Raw genomic sequence first — 18,406 nt, forward strand, 5'->3', positions numbered from 1 at the left:
TCAAATTACGTTACGAACTATGATAATTATTCAAACATACCAGATGAACCCGAGGCGTGTTCTTTTCGGTCAAATTATATTATTTTCGGTCCCATGTAATGATTCCGATAGACAATTAAAATAAATAAATATACTACGACAATACGCACATCGCCATCTAGCTTCAAAGTAAGCTTTGCTTGTGATATGGGTACTAAGATGACTGATGAATATTTTTATGAATAATATACATAAATACTTATAGTATACATATAAACACCCAGACACTGAAAACATTCAGGTTCATCAAAGGGAATCGAACCCACGGCCTTGGACTCAGAAAACAGGATCGCTGCCCACTGTCCCAATCTGTGTTTTAGAATAAAATGGTTCTGTAATGATTTTTTTAGACAACGTACCTTCGATAGATGGTAATAAAAATAACATTATAGGTCCCGGGAAATGTCACTTTGTCATTTATAGCGCGCTGCAAAATTTAAATAAAATAGATAATAACAAATGTTTAATACCCGCGTTTCAGCACATTGTGGTTTAAAATAAAGTGGTTGTGAAATGATTTCTTCTCGGCCGCGTGACTTCGATAGACGATAATAACACAACATTATACGTGGAAATGGCACTTTGTCATCCAGAGCGAGCTGCAAAATTGCAAATAAAATAGATGGTCTAAAATGTATACAGGCGTGCCTCATAAATCGAGTCGTATTGTAGAGTTGCCTCGATAGCGGACAATAGGCGGCTGAAATATGGCGAGAGTCGCGGCTGCATCGCTTCTATTGAATGCGTGAGCCTATATCGATCTAATACACTTCGATATTCCGATGGCTGTTTCTGTTTTGGTTTAATTTATAGTATTTATTTGTACACTACAAGTTGAAAAAACAGAGGAATGATGAAAAAACAAAACAAGAGATAAATTTAAAGATTTTAAATCAATGACAGTGTATAGTCAGTACATATTTGAAAATTTAATTTAAGTTCATAAAAACATTTCTAAATTTAAGAAAAAATGTGACTGCAATAATTTAAACATAAGAAGTAAGAATGAACTTACTGTGCAATATACCAGGTTACATAAAATTCAAAATTCGTTTAAAGGAAATTGCATACAATTCTACAATAAACTACCAATTGACATCTTGGAGATGTCTCTTAAAAAGTTCAAGTTTGTTTTAAACGTAAGCTTATAGAAAAGTCTTATTATAGTATAAAGGACTACGTAATCGATAGAAAAGCTTGGGTGTAAATTATTGCTATAACCAGGTTGCTCTTCTAATAATTTAAAATGACATTGTGAGATGGTGATAACAAAAAAAAACACCCGGCTAAGTTTTTTGTGGGCTTCTTCTTAAACCAGGACGCGTTTGGAATCCTCTTAGCTTTAGTTTTAAGTTTACGAATGTGGTTATCGCCATCATCTTACTACCGTGTAATTCTTATGTACGCATCAAAAGTGCCACCTATGGGCCTTACTTGAATAAAGATATTTTTAACTTTGACTTTGACTAACACAAACACGGCCTTTTCGCAGTAAATGCCAGGGAATACCACAACGCTGATTTTCAATAGGGACCAAATCGGAATGCGCTCCCAGATTCTATGCTGTTTGTTAAGGAAATATTTCTTATTTTAAATATTTCTTTATTTCACTTCAAGATAGCTCTTGACATCTCACGTTGTAGTAACTGATGATGTAGTCAATAAGCGGTAAGGTTGTTGTATTAAATCATTGGCTCAACCTATTGACCCTGTATTGCCTACTACAGGGATGGGTCTCCTCCCACAATGAGAAGGGCTTAAGGCGGTAGTCCACCACGCTGGCCCAGAGCGGATTGGTGGACTCCACACACCTCTGAGAACATTAGGCAGATTTCTCAGGCATGCAGGTTTCCTCGCTCAACCTCCCTCAAACCCTCACCCGTTTTTCTCGCACTTTGTTAGCCTATTTATGGTTGGTAGAATTAAATATATACCCCTAATCAGTTTCTACGCGCCATCGTACCAGAATGTTAAATCACTCGGCAGTATTAACCAATGTCATTAATTGTCTCGTACGGCAATTAATGTTATTGAACCCTTAACTCTTGGACTCGTTGAACACCAGATCATACAGATAAAAAAAAAATTGTGAGGATAGAATCTAGGACGTCCCACATATGACCACAGTGCGCAAGACAGTGCCAGGGAGGTAGTCATAACAAGATACATGTGCCATGTTTAATATAACTACCATACGCCTAATGTTAGCACGCTACCATCTTAGACTCCACCATCGCTTACTACCGGGTACAGTTACCATAAAAGGGGCAAAAAAGGGGTTCTTCCTAAATTAGAATATTTAATATTGACAATAATAAGTCCGCCTCTCAATCTGGTTACAGCGCCCTCACAGGGTTCCATTTCAAATGTAAACATTAGATTGACATTCTTTTTTGAAAATATAATTATTATATAATCTATATGACATTTTAATGGACTTGTAATTGAATAAATCTATCTATATATATAAAAGAGAAAGTGTGTGGGTATGTTCCGTATAGGCTCCGATACGGCTGGACCGATTTCAATGAAACAAAACAAAAAATCTCCGGATTGACCTGGCGAGTAATCCTGTAAAGTTTGGTGACGATCGGAGCACTCCAATTTTTGAACTGTCAAACTGTCAAATACAGCTTTTATTTACTTTGATGATATTCTTTGTTGGGTGTACATGGGTGTAGATAATGATCTTCACCCGCTCGAGAAGAGAATAGAAGAGAATCAATACGGAGAGAAATAAATGATTTAATATATTATGAGACTTAAATTAAAATTTTAATGATGTAAGTTTATTGTTTGAATAAAATAAAGCAAAATCTAGCCCGGCGAAGCGGGCTCGGTACGCTAGTAAATAAATAAAAAAGTTCTCTTCCATATGTACAGATCACCGTCCACGCACACGATGTCCCCATGGATGAAGAAGCTGTTTCTGCAACTGATGCCCAAGCTCCTCATGATGAGGAGGACTAAGTACTCCCTGCCGGACTACGACGATACCTTCGTGTCAAATGGCTATACCAATGAGTTGGAAATGAGGTTAGTGTAAAACCCACTATTTGTGTTAGTCCTGTTACACTAAAGGGGAGCAGGGGGCTAGTTGTAACAATTTTTCGTTTGGTAAAATTTTCAGTTGGTCGTTTTGGTTGGTTTGGTATTTATGAAATCTAGCAAGACTATTCCAATTGATCACTATCCAACTATATTCCAATGAGTTGGAAATGAGGAGGACCCCTATTTTTTTAGTCCTATTACGATATTGAGGGCCCTGGATATCAGGTGGACGTGACACCTAATTAGCCTCCTATTTCGGTCCCGATTTCGGTATGATTACCCTAATGATTTTTAAAGCGTAACGCTTAATGTTGGAATGCCTCGGAATGGGGCTCTGCCAGGAAGAGTTTGAACCCTAGGGCTCGAAGAAGCAAGGGCGCCTCATGTGGGGCCGCGCCTCGGATCAGGCGACGATTGGAGTGAAAGGGTTACGGACGGTAATTAATCTCTGAGGAATTAATCTCTTCACGCCTCTGAGGCCGTGGTGTCAGCCCATGTCCGGATGACGTCTGAAGTCGGAGACCTCTTCTTCTTCGACGAAGATGCTGTCCAGAAGTTGATTATATATCCTGATATGGCTGTTTTCATTGCGCCATATTGGGCCTTACTTCACTCTTAAAGCGAACGACGCAAGAGTTGTATGCGCGTGCTAAAAATAATATAAATAATGGAAAGGCCCAGGTATTCAGATATTCACTATAATACCCACAATGTTCAGGATGGCACTTAGATCTTTCATTAATTAACAGTATTATTGAAGCTAAATACCTAGTTTCTTAGCAGTACTTATTTATTCTCATGACTATTATTCTTCCTTCCTATTAAAGTATTAAATTTATAAAAGACATCATTAAATCCCACCAACCTGCTTTAGAGCAGTGTTGTGGGTCTGTACTCTATAAACCTGACTTCCCAAGGAGTGAAATAAAACAACTGGACTGACTCTAATACTGTATATTAGGCTTCTCTATAATTCATATTACTTGTTACCTTCAAATGACTCTACTACCAGTTCGGAATGCTGTCTTCGGCAGAGAAGACCACTGGCAAGAAACTCTACCGTTGCTCTTTTATTCAATCAATTAAAAAGACTTATAAACACAATTACAACATTGTCATATGTAATAACGCTAGGCCCTTTGATACAAGACATATTTTAAGACAGTTAAAACATAACTACTATGATCACTTATAACATCAGGACTTTTGGAACAAGTTGTTTGTATAGAGCAACCTCTGCTACATAAACTGTGTGTGTAAAATAATGCTAGGGCTCCATATATGATACCAATAAATAACCCAAAGGATGAGATATACTTATCTGATGCAACATCAGGTACAACCATAGTACCAACAACTTTTAACAACTTATCTCAACTCCATCACCAGTATATACAACTCTTGTTCCGCCACAACAGTATTTCGTTACGTTTATCGTTTCCATTATAAATCATCTATTCCCAATTTGTAACGTTCTATCCACAATACTTTACTTAATCTCCTTTTCTCAATTCATTACTTTAAATCCGTCCTCACTTTTCTTTGCCGCCAATCTAACTTGTCAAACTCGCGTCTCCCGCCATAGATCCTATACTTTTATTTGACAGTCTACTAAAGTCCATTATTCTATTTTCAATACATTATCAATGAGTATACAAACTAAGATTTGTTGATATATTTAATATAATCATCGGGTTTATCATAGATAAAGTGCTGTAATTCCCTATTTCCTAACACGGCCATTCTGACAAGTACTTCGTTCTCGAAGTACATAGGGTTATTCTTTTTAGGTATATGTATTGTATCATAAGTCTTCAGGTTCAAAGAACATCCTTATAAGTACATCATCTTATGTACACCTCTATAACATTAGTTCAAATGGTATATAAGCATAAAAAATCATCAAATCAGTTACATTCTGTATACACTTTCAAAAACTGTAAACAATATTTTATCAAAAGATAGGCATTTTAGAAAAAAGAATTTAGAAAAAAATTTTCATTAAAATTCCACACCATTTAACATATTACAACAATATAATACTTCTAATAAAGTAAAATGATTAATTTTCAACAATGTGAATCAAAAATACTCATTTTCATTTATCTTGTACATTTTAACATGTACAATCACAATCCAAATATTTCCATCTCAATATAAATCTCAAACAATTTATCCATTTGCCTCCAGCCCAACTTTATCAAAATATACACATAATTGTATTTCTCCTCAATTCTGTTATTTGCATTGTTAGTCTCATTTAGTCACAGATGCAATAGGTACAGTCTAAATATGCCAAGGCAATTCGAACAATGTGCAATACAAGTCTCAACAGCTCCTTACTCACAAACACTGAAGCTTAATCAGCTGTGGGCAAGAACCTGACGCATGACTTACTTAGCCAATACCAAAACACCAACACCTACTGATGATATCAACATAATCATCACCCACTGGTGATATTCATATTCTTTTCACTGTCCAAGTCAAGTAATATATAAGATAAATATAAATAAATTAATATAAAAACGCTAAGATGGAATTATTTCTATTATGGAGGGTTCACCTCTTTTTTTTTTATCATATCATCATAAAAGCCAAGGTTTATGTTTAATTGTTATTTCTATTATTCAAAGATTATTTCAATCTAAACATCAATTAAACCACCTGTTTAACAGAATATAATCTAATTATTTATAATGCAACTAATATATTTTCCTTTGCAGCAGCAACATTATTTTGTTTATAATTGTATTTTATTTATATCATTTTTAAGAACTTCTCTCAACATCATACTGAAAGATCTCTAACCTAACCCACAACATTTAAGCTGACTCCTAATTCTTTTCTTCACACAACCCAACATAGAAACTAAACTATTTCATTTAGCTATTCAGTAGTAATTTTCCCTATATGTATTGTTCTGACACATAATCATATTCTATTCTATTCTACCAAGAAATTTAGATTTTTTTTTTTTTTGTTTTGTTTTGATTTTTTGGGTATTATTTTATATGTTCTGAATAATTTACACAATCTCTCCTATCTCGGCTTTCCTGACAAGTACTTCGATCTCGAAGTACATAGAATAGTTCCTAAATAAAAGTCAACAGCTTGGCTAACCTGACTAGTTGCTCAATATAAACTTGAATTCTTGTATGTAATAAATAAGAATTAAAAGAAAAATCTATTACACATTCCGTTCGGCTAACCTGACCAGTTAATTTATTTTAGCCTGGACAGACTAATAATATAAAACCTAACACAAATTCCATTTGTCTAACCAGACTAATTAAATAAAACTTGATAATTCAAATTTATCAAACTTATTACACATTCTGTTTGGCCAACTTGACTTGTTGGTTTTCACAAACAAACTTAAATCAATTCTATTTTGGACTTAATTTCAGCAAAATAAACAAAGAGCCACTAGGCCATATCAGTTTCAGGTAATAAGTACTATCTTTCAAAAGTAGAAACCACAAAAAGAAAAGATAAATAAAAATATCATATCAATTGGTTCCCCGGACCACATATCCTTCAATGGAATTTTACCAATTCTGGTGCTCTGTCTCCAGAATGTTTCTGTTTTAGCACATACCAGCTATTAGTTGAAACATCATCAAAAACATCAATCCATGTACTATATCCACATTTGCCAAGATGGTTATCCATTGGTTCCCCGGACCACATATCCTTAAACAGAATTTCACCAAGCATGGTGCTTTGTGCTCTGTCTTTGTCTTTGTGCAGTGTTTCTGTTTTAGCACATAGCAGCAAATAGTTGAGGCATCATAAAAACATCAAACTCTTTACTATGTCCATATTTGACGGGATGGTTCTAAAAAAAAGTTAATCTGCATTAGAGAAAGGCATAAATTGGACATGAATAGGATCCCACTTCTGATGCTAAAAAAATATAGAGAATGGAAAGGCCCAGGTATTCAGATATTCACTATAATACCCACAATGTTCAGGATGGCACTTAGATCTTTCATTAATTAACAGTATTATTGAAGCTAAATACCTAGTTTCTTAGCAGTACTTATTTATTCTCATGACTATTATTCTTCCTTCCTATTAAAGTATTAAATTTATAAAAGACATCATTAAATCCCACCAACCTGCTTTAGAGCAGTGTTGTGGGTCTGTACTCTATAAACCTGACTTCCCAAGGAGTGAAATAAAACAACTGGACTGACTCTAATACTGTATATTAGGCTTCTCTATAATTCATATTACTTGTTACCTTCAAATGACTCTACTACCAATTCGGAATGCTGTCTTCGGCAGAGAAGACCACTGGCAAGAAACTCTACCGTTGCTCTTTTATTCAATCAATTAAAAAGACTTATAAACACAATTACAACATTGTCATATGTAATAACGCTAGGCCCTTTGATACAAGACATATTTTAAGACAGTTAAAACATAACTACTATGATCACTTATAACATCAGGACTTTTGGAACAAGTTGTTTGTATAGAGCAACCTCTGCTACATAAACTGTGTGTGTAAAATAATGCTAGGGCTCCATATATGATACCAATAAATAACCCAAAGGATGAGATACACTTATCTGATGCAACATCAGGTACAACCATAGTACCAACAACTTTTAACAACTTATCTCAACTCCATCACCAGTATATACAACTCTTGTTCCGCCACAACAGTATTTCGTTACGTTTATCGTTTCCATTATAAATCATCTATTCCCAATTTGTAACGTTCTATCCACAATACTTTACTTAATCTCCTTTTCTCAATTCATTACTTTAAATCCGTCCTCACTTTTCTTTGCCGCCAATCTAACTTGTCAAACTCGCGTCTCCCGCCATAGATCCTATACTTTTATTTGACAGTCTACTAAAGTCCATTATTCTATTTTCAATACATTATCAATGAGTATACAAACTAAGATTTGTTGATATATTTAATATAATCATCGGGTTTATCATAGATAAAGTGCTGTAATTCCCTATTTCCTAACACGCGCTACTATGTCACCCTCGCTATGTAAGTGAAAAAAAATAACTAAAAAACTCATTGGTTAAAGGAAGGGTTATAACGTCAAAAAAGTTATACAGTGTTTTGACCCACTTCAACATGTATGATAAAACATTAAACAAATATTCTGACATTACCACATTTATTTGTAACGTCTTTAATGTTATTGCATTGCCTGAAAGGCAGAGACCGTCAGAAAGGGACAACCCAATCGTCCTAGTTAGTGACCAATACTGCCTTTTCTTATGACCGATTTAGGGTAAGTGCCCCTTTTTGTCGGGTATTGTTATCCCCCTTACCTCCTTATCTTTACTAATTAAAAAACTAAGAGATTGTTTTTTGTTTGAAAGCACAAATCGTTGTCAGATTAATATTTTTTTTGTCCTTGGCGTGTAAAGAGCTTTATAGGGCGAGACGCAGTTGGTTTCTGTATGTAACATTGTCACATTGACGGCCGATTGGTGCAATGGGCAGCGACCTGCTTTGTTGTGGATTCGATTTTCACAACTGGAAAATTTTGTGTGTGATGAACATGAATGTTTTCCAGTGTCCGGGTGTTTATATGTATATTATAAGTATTTATGTATATTACCAATTTATAAAAATATTCATCAGTCATCTTGGTACCCATAACACAAGCTACGCTTAATTTGGAGCTAGATGGCGATGAATGTATTGTTGTAATATTTTTATTTATATTTATTTATTGTATGGGACGAATTTACTCCTCAGAAATTGATCGCGGGCGATGAACCAAGGAACCGGGAATATACAATAAAAACAAATGAACTAAATTGAGAACCTCCCTCGTATTTGGAAACCAGTTAAAAAGTATAAAGATAGCGTCACGACAAAGTTTTTACGTCTTTTTTTACTGTGCGCAGACAATGAACAAACTTAGTCATGCAATTTTATTCTCCTTTATAAGCTCCTCACTTTATCACACCGTTTATTGAACGTAAAATGTGAAATATTTTACGATTGGAGCCATTCTGTTTGCGCCGCAGAATACCGTTTGGGCATTAGCAATAATTTTAGTCAATATTCTTAAACTTTATTGCCAGTTAGTTGCCAGTAGGTAAAGAGTTGGGCATACCAGGCAAAACTTTGTTCGTTATAACTGTGCCCTCTGGTTTTAAACCGCGGATAAATTAAATTAATATAAAGTTAAAAATAGTCTATCAACGATATCATCCGACGATCTCTTGCTACCGCTCACGTACCAGCTGTATCAGCATTATTCAGCTATTGGTTTGGCGCGGAGCGATGGCAAGAGACCTGATGGTATGACGCTCATACCTTGGAGTCTGGAAAGGACACTTGTGTGGTATGCAACTGGTGTCGATACCAGTGCCGAGCAGGCAAAGAGGCGTAAATATGAAAACCTGGATAGCAGCTTCATTTTTGTGCCTTTTAGAGACTTTGGGACCGTGCGGTCCGGAAGTACGAGCTCTTTTCAAAGAATTCGAATATTTTTATTAATAACTAGCTGTTGGCCGCGACTTCATCGGTGTTTGATTTTGTTTTTTGATGTGGCATTCAATTTAGTTTAAGTTCTAAAAAAAATTAAAGTATTCAGTATCGCTAAGCCTTAAATGAGGGGTTTGCTGCTGTACGCTGAGGAGTTCTGTCCTCTATCTCCAACCACATTCTGATGAATGTGATCTGATGATCTACACAAAGTTTGGGCAAAATTAAATTCATATTATAACCTCTATAGTACAAAAATAATTATTTAAATCGGTTTTAATTTGTCGGAGTTATGGTGTAAAATCGTCAAACACTTTCATCCCCTCTCCCAAAGGAGCCGAGCCTAATGTCGGAATAAAATGTATCCTATATTACTTCTAACACTTCCAAGAATATGTGTACAAAGTGTCATGAGGATCGGTTAAGTAGTTTTTGCGTGAAAGCGTAACAAACAAACTTACATTGACATTTATAATATTAGTACACATACACACTTATAATACACGGTACAGTTGTGGGAATCGAAGCCACGGCCATAGGCTCAGAAAGCAGGGTCGTCGCCCAATGCCCCAGTCAATCGTAGTAAATCTTTATCCATTAATGCACACATATAAAAGGCCCTTGCAAATAGCATTTTTGTAAGAATTATGGCGACATAAATAAAAGTGGATCACCATATTATTTCACCTTTCCATTGTATAGACCGGGAAAGAATCCAACCGAGCCCTTTTTATTTGGTTTCATAAGCTTAACAATATCCGTTTGTGGGACGTGAAAATGCAAAAATTTCGATTCTAATACAACCTGTTTTTATTGTTTAGCCCGCGGGCAGTGGTTCGCGTATTACCGATATTTTACTCAGTGTGTCGTCGTGCTTTCTATATTTTCAGTATCCTTTCAAATATAATCTTCTCTCATTTCATCTCAATTCATCTCCATTTGACGGCCGAGTAGCGCAGTGGGCAGCGACCCTGCTTTCTGAGTCCAAGGCCGTGGGTTCGATTCCCACAACTGAAGAGTGTTTGTGTGATGAACATGAATGTTTTTCAGTGTCTGGGTGTTTATCTGTATATTATAAGTATTTATCTGTATTATATTTAGTGTATTCATCAGCTATCTCAGTACCCATAACACAAGCTACGCTTACTTTGGGGCTAGATGGCGATGTGTGTATTGTCGTAGTATATTTATTTATTTATATTTATATTTATTGAATTATAGCAATAAATGGATGACCCCAAAATCTTCTTTGTTTTCGTTTTCCTATATCTTATCAATAGCAACATTCGGTATTCTTGTATTCGTACCATCTCACTACTTATATAGTTCAAAAAAGTGCATTACGGTTGACGGTTATAGTCACCTCGTAATTGCATCGCGGCGATTTGCAGTTATGCTTAGCGGTGGTATAAAGGGTACGACTAGTCGAGCTCGGTGTGTTTTAGCTTTATTTTCAATTGTCATTAATGAACTTTGGTGGTTTGTCCACCATTATAAATTTAACTAATAAATTGAACTGTTTCTTGAAATGGCTACTTATTTTGTTTTCGATGTCTTGCTAATGTTCCAAAAGTGTGCCTTAAACTTGATATAAAATTTTAAAACTGACGCTATTTAAAAAAGCCGTTAAGTGTTATATTTTGTCCAACTGAAGACAAATAATAACACTGCGGTGTTTAATAGTATTTATTTACTGTTATCTAATTATTTATTATAAGGTATATAGTTTATTATTAGTTTTTTTTTTTATATTTATTATATGCTAGAGGTATTTGTGTATATCAGTTTATGTATTAGTATTTAGTTATTCGTATGTATTTATTTTATATTTTGTACCATCTGCAGTTAGTTCTCCTCTTTTTTCCTAATTCTAAAGTTGCCTGGCAGAGATCGCTACTACGCGATAAGGCCGCCTTTTGTATTCTACTTCTATTTTTATGTTTCTTTTTTTCTTGCATAATTCTTAATGTGGTGTACAAATAAAGAGTTATAATAATTAAATTCTGAACTTCCTAAATGACGTCGTTTTCTATAGCAGGGACAGCTTGACGGATGCATATGACAGCAAAGGCGAGGAAGGCGACTACCGGAAGTCCCCAGCCCCTGAGGATGACATACTAGGAGCGGGTGTCCATCAGAGACCATCAGGTAAAACACTGCTGAGAAAATGCTTACCTACTTTTCTATATTTTACATGTGAAAGTGTAAGTGTTAGTTTGTCTTTTTTCCCACAACAACAATACAACGCATTTACCTTTTTTTGTTTTTAAATAAATGGTTAAATTTAAATTGGCGGATCCTCAAGATTAGAGTAATGCGCAATTCCTATACTTTATCATGATAAAATGGCTGAATCGTTGAATGAGTTCTTCGTTGAATGAACCATGAATAGGTAATTGTTAAATGTCATTGTAAAGTCAACATCTCCTGAGGATGCTCCGGTTTCGGAGCGAAACGTGCGTAGAGGGTACATTGCCGAAGATCTGTTTGGTGTGGAGTATAAGGATTAAAGAAATTATAAATTACACCATACAGAGTCTCCAGCTTTTCGCGGAAATTAAGCTTAATTTTCATAATATAACATGGATTTCCGCAAAGTAACGCCGTCAAAAGTGGATAAATACGTATCTTTTAAAGAATGTCTTGACACAATATATGTTATTTTATAATCACGATTATGCGGACATAGGCATTTCGTCATTATCATTACGAAGCGTATACTGTGTCCATCAAACTGACGCGTAGGTGTTAAGCCTCAGGTGCCCGTAATTACACGGACAACCTCGCCCTTCAGACGGACACAGAAACGCTGCTTGGCTGCAGATATGAGCATGGTGATAGAGCTCGTGTTACTAAAGCTCTACTTAACTGTGAATTATTGCTCTAACCAGGTTGCTCTTCTAATAATTTTAAATGACAATGTGAGATGGTGATAACAAAAAAAAAACACCCGGCTATGTTTAGTTGCGGGCTTCTTCTTAGACCAAGACGCGTTTGGAACGTAGCTTTATTTTTAAGTTTGCGAATGTGGTTATCGCCATCATCTTACTACCGTGTAATTCTTATGTACGCATCAAAAGTGCCACCTACTTGAATCAAGATAGTTTTGATTTTCACTTTGACTTTGACTTTAAACTAACTACTACTTAAGGGATAACTTGTAGTTAATTATAAAACAAAGATTACAAAAAAATACTGCTCCAACAGTGACGGAATCAGAGAATATGCTACCGCGACATCTGTCTCCAGAAGTCGCTGCAGCCCTCCAGAGTGTTCGGTTCATCGCCCAGCACATCAAGGACGCTGACAAAGATAATGAGGTAAGTGTTTGTATTTCAGACTGTAGAGAACCCACAAAGGCAAAGTTGTTTTTGTAGCAGAGTTGCTCTTGTGGCAAAGTTGCTTTTGTGGCAAAGTTGCTTTTGTGGCAAAGTTGCTTTTGTGGCAAAGTTGCTTTTTTATCAGCTATCAGGTAATCCACTAGGTACATATTTTGGATAGTGAGGTACAAATCTGTCAACTAACGAGTATCTTGTTTTTATCTGTAAGTATTCAATACAACGCGTCAGAGAACGCGTCTCTAGAAGCCTTATCATTAAAAAGCGTATCTGGGCCATGTTCTGAGACATGAGCGATACCAACTGCTCCAGCTCATAATGATGGGCAAGGTAGAGGGCTAACGACGTGTTGGAAGGAGGAAGAAGTCATGGTTGCGCAACATCCGTGAATGGACCAATATTGTAAGCGTGGAAACATTGTTTCGCTTGGCACAAAACCGCGAGAAATTTGCTGAGCTGACGGCCAACCTCCAGTAGTGGAAAGGCACAAAAAGAGAGAGAGATCAGTACGTATTCGACTAGGTACTTCGGAGAGTGAAGTACAAATCTGCCAACTTACGAGTATTTTGAAAAAGCATTTTAAATAGAGTTATGAGTAATTTTTGTCTGGTGGGAGGCTCTGGCCGTGGCTAGTTACCACCCTACCGACAAAGATGTGCGGCTAAGCGTTTTAGTGTTCCGGTGCGATGTCCCGTAGAAACCTATTAGGGGTATGACTACCATACTCCCTAACAGGTTAGCCGGCTTCCATCTTATACTGCATCATCTCTTATCATCAGGTGAGATTGCAGGCAAGGGCTAACTTGTAGTGGAATAAAAAAAAATTACAAAAATCTAACACCTTTTTTATAACAGTCATGTTCTCTTTTGCCGATTTTCGAGATAATGGTACGGAACCTTCATATACGACTTCGACTCGCACTTCGTAGATTTGCACCATTATAGGCCCTAAACTGCTGGTGTTAATTTATCTTGTGAATTAATTTATCTACAAAAAACTCCAATTCATCACGTCAACACAAAGGATCAACTAAAGAGTTTCAACAAACTTCGACCTCTGTATTAGCTAGTGTATTAGCTCAATTAGTATGTTCTTATCCCAAAGTTCCAGCAATAAAACTTCCACTTCGCGAGCGCACGAGTTCTCATCGGCCTTTCTTTCTCGTGATAACTTTAAATTGCCTCCAAATCTCCTCATATAAATACGGTGCTTAAAACTTGTCGAGAGTTCCTGGGGGTTCTGACTACGGGTGCTGAATGAAAATGATGTAACTTTCTGTGGCCTGAATGCATTTTTAATAGCTTTGCTAAGCCTAAAATTAAACCTATGTTCAGGTTGTTTTATGATTGTGGTAGAGTCAATACCAACAGATATATATACTTGACGTTTCAAAAGTGCTTATAGTAGGCCTACTAAATGAATTATTAATTTTGATTTTTGAGTTTGAATTTTGGAATTGAATTTGAATTTGAAATTTGAATTTTGATAGCCACCATTTGCAATGCTCTGTACCTTTAACGGATTTTGTAAATGGAGTACTAAATTCCAAGAAGGTTTCTCTGAACGCATACCTAAAATTAGGCTCATCATTATGTTCTCAACTATGAGGTAACTAGGAGGTAGAATCTTTAACGGGTTTAGATAAAATAATGTATCTCTCGTGGATATAGCTTAGTGGGTAGGACTTTGACTTCACTTTCGGAGGGCAGAGTTCGAATCCTTGCCTGAGATTTCTCCATACTCTTCTCAAAGTTGTATGGAGTCTACCAATCCGCACTGGGCCAGCGTGGTTGACTACGGCCTCTACTCTTTCTCATCGTGGGTACCCTGTAGTGGGTGGGTAGATTAATGTGATGATGATGACTGTATCTCTAAGTTTAAGTTTATTATTAGTTTACTATGATAATGACCGGAACGTATGGCTTAGCGTGCCCCTGAGGCACGGAATTAAGGGTAAAAACAAACTTCAGGGGATTCTATAGCCTAAAACTTTTCAGCTAGTTACAAAATGTTAGAAAGTTCTGAGCTATGTTGTAAAGTACACTATTTATTGGACTCCACACAAACTCTGCAGCGTCTTGTGCATTTACACGTTGTACTATGAAAGTAAAACGTTCATTGTTCAACACAAAGTACAATGTACGATCGCGTGCACATTTGCTACAAACATAAGATGTAGAAAATATTGTATACACAGGTTTTGTAATTTCAGAAAACTCGGTAGCGCAAAATAAAAATATACGATGGATGGATTTTACTGGACCACGTGTACCAAGAAATAAATGGCAATAAATGCCAGCGGTCATAAACTTGAGCTCAGGGCTTCCCACTCTCCGAGTTACTGGTGTGGACAGTTCAACGTTATTTTGTTAAGCAGATTACCTGAATCGTAGAAGTTACCTCACTATCTAGTAAATTGATATCCAATCCAGAAACGATACAGTTCCTTTGTGCGATTTGCATTGAGAACTCTATTCAATTGATGTGACTGCAGATCAATTGTTGGAGTACATTGGGATGGAATTCAATAATAATAATAATAATAATAATAAAAATCCTTTATTGCCATACACTATTGTTAATACAAGATTAATAACTAAAAGAATCATCAATTAATATTAACAATATGGCAAATGGCCGCAAACTCAGCCTTATGCTGTGCATTAGCAACAATGCTCAGCGCTGATTTTCAGTCTGCACCAGTATCAGACTGAGCAAACAACCGCGACGCCCGAGTAAATTTAAGAAAGAAATTTAAATAAAAAAAAAAACCAAATAAACTGTAAAAGAGAGCCAATAAAACTAAAACTAACACAAACTTAAATTAAACAAGTAGGTAAATAAAAGTAATTAAAGAAAATAAAATGAAATTGTAGAAAAAACATAAAAATAAATACATAATTATTCCAAACAGTACTCATTTTGCATAGACAAATCTCGCTGCTTCAATTTGTAAGCTAAGGTATAAATTTTTTAAATTGTGTTTAAATACTATTTCGCCAAGAATATTATCACATGTACGGAACGGAGGAGGAAGATCAATATATACTCATACTTTATTTATTCTTTATTCAAGAAGGGTTTCCTTCTACAAATTGTCACCAAAAATACCGTTTGACAATCCAATACTCCTACTTTTATACGGCCCAGATACCGTTTACAATGTTGACAACAAAACAGGCCAAGATATTAGTTTCCCGAATGCTTTTATTAAATCTATTTGGTAAAACATTAGAATTATAATGGAATAAGTAAATTACACAAAAAAAAAATCACTAATTTAGTATTTAATATCAACAAAACATGTTACAACTTTTACGACGAAGAAGCATTCAACTAAAATGTAATAATATATAAAATTAATCATAGTGTGTAATGATATGATAATTATTAAAACATTAATCCTAGCAAATCACTGCTAATAACTTAAAAAGCATTCAGTTGTCACGTGACGGAAATATTGCGTAGCTGGATGCTTATAACTAGACAGTTAGTGACTCTATATCACTTAATATTTGTTTTGCCCGCTAGCATCTAGACTGCATCATTCCTTACCATGTGAGATTGCAGTTAAAGCCTCACATGTTATTAATACCCCATAAAAGCTTTTTTTTATATACCACTAGTATATAAAAAAAAGCTTTTATGGGGTATTAATAACGCGATGCTTATTTCTGCCGCAAAACAGTATTGCTGTGTTCCGATCTTAAAGCGTGGTGGCCGGTGTAATTATAGGTACCTGAGGACATTTTCCTTGCAAAGTGTGGCCTTCTTTCGTCCGTCCGTGACAGACACGATCGAAATGTTGGTTAACAGCTTAGTACGTAATTAATAACACTACGGGGCACGGGTCTTTTCCAACAATTTTTTTATTTATACTCTTTATTTGTACATCACTCAGAAAAACGAGACAAAAAAAAGAACAAACACATGTGGAATGAAGCAGGATACAAAAGGCGGCCTTATCGCTAAGTAGCGATCTCTGCCAGGCAACCTAAGGATTAGGAAAACTAAAAAGAAAAACGAAAATAATGAGAAGGGTTTAGGCTTATGCCGTTGTTAACCAGGCTGGCCCAGTGTAGATAAGTTAAGTAACATTAAGTAACGATATGGAGAACTTTCAGCCATGCAGGTTTCCTCACGACGTTTTCCTTCAACGTTGAAGCAAGGGATATTTTAATTGCTTCAAACGCACATAGCTAAATCAAGAGTGAGAGTGCAATACTGTACGTAATTACAAACGTGATACAATAACTACTAGAAGTATAAAAGTTACTAGCTGTAAATAACATGAAACTCTTGCCAGCACGATGAATAGTTACGTGAAGAATGTTCTAGAATCATGGAAGCGTATTTACAAAGTGTATAACGAATCCGCGCGCTCAGCGAACGAGCGCATTATCCCGGGAGTCAGTGAGCTGTGATGAACGAATGAATGTTTTATTAAACTCGGCAGCGGCACGAATGAGTCAATATTTACATATTTAACTTGCAGATATTTTTACCGGAGTACCGGAGAGAGAAATTTGTTTGATACTAATCTATAATTATGTTGGTTATAGGTTTACCTTCATGCTAAAGCAAAATCTAAATTACAAATGTGTACTGTGGCAATTAAGTTATAGGTGCAAGTACAAAATATACAAAACAATCTGTTTCGATATTCATCACGAATGAGTGTGAGTAGGTGTGTGTGTGAGTGGGTGTGTGTAAGTGTGTAAATGTAAGTGTGTGCGTGTGCGTCTTGATTTATGTAAAAGTGAAACCAAAGTAATGCCTAGAATTTTCTTGACATATCTATATGATAGGATGAGAAAATTGGTAGACATATTCATCCGTGTCGTATGGTTACGGCAGATCAGAATATAGTTGTCACCATCCCTCTTCACCCTGCGGGTGTCCTACGAGGCGACTAAGGGAATTTTACGGAGACCGAAAAGCAGCATTCTCTGTGCTACTAGTACCATTTACTTCGATCACGAACCAGTCTGATCAACGTGGTGAATATGGCATTAAGTTAGGTTTAGTCCTTAAGGTCTTAAGTGCATCAGTGGACTGTTAAAGGTTATTGATGATTCTGCCCGCGACTTCGTTTGCGTGACTTCAGAATTGTTTCTAAAGCTTTGTTCTTTAACAATTTTTAATCCTAACTATTTGAGAGATCGGTATAGAAAGCACATGTCCTTTTCCATAGCACATGCATTCAAAGCTGACTGCCCGTCGCTTAACTGGCAAACAATTTTAAATTTTCCCTCGGGAACGACTTAAGGAATCGGGATAAAAGTAATCTATGTTCTTTTCCATGTCAAAGGCTACACGCTTGCCAAAATTCATATAAATCCGTTCAGCCGTTTTTGCGTGATTGAGTAACAAACATCTGCATTTTAACATTTATAATATTTTAAGGAAATGCTGCGTGACGCGGTTTAACGCGGTCGTATAGGTGCTTTGTTAGATCGTGAAGAAAGGACGATATTATTGAAAAAAATACGAAAG

At 35.9% G+C, this 18,406-nt stretch overlaps 1 protein-coding gene across 3 annotated transcripts in view; it reads left to right on the forward strand.

Moving 5' to 3' along the window:
* LOC120632548 (acetylcholine receptor subunit beta-like 2) overlaps nt 1-18,406 on the forward strand; it is an 84,371-nt gene that overhangs the window by 28,430 nt on the left and 37,535 nt on the right. For all 3 annotated transcript variants that reach the window (XM_039902410.1, XM_039902408.1, XM_039902409.1), the window contains 3 exons: nt 2,923-3,075; nt 11,607-11,719; nt 12,779-12,891. In XM_039902410.1, the coding sequence (XP_039758344.1) occupies nt 2,923-3,075; nt 11,607-11,719; nt 12,779-12,891 (379 nt within the window). The remainder of the gene's footprint in view (nt 1-2,922; nt 3,076-11,606; nt 11,720-12,778; nt 12,892-18,406) is intronic.

The sequence above is a fragment of the Pararge aegeria genome, chromosome 20 (assembly GCF_905163445.1).
Source record: "Pararge aegeria chromosome 20, ilParAegt1.1, whole genome shotgun sequence".
Classification (NCBI taxonomy): domain Eukaryota; kingdom Metazoa; phylum Arthropoda; class Insecta; order Lepidoptera; family Nymphalidae; genus Pararge; species Pararge aegeria.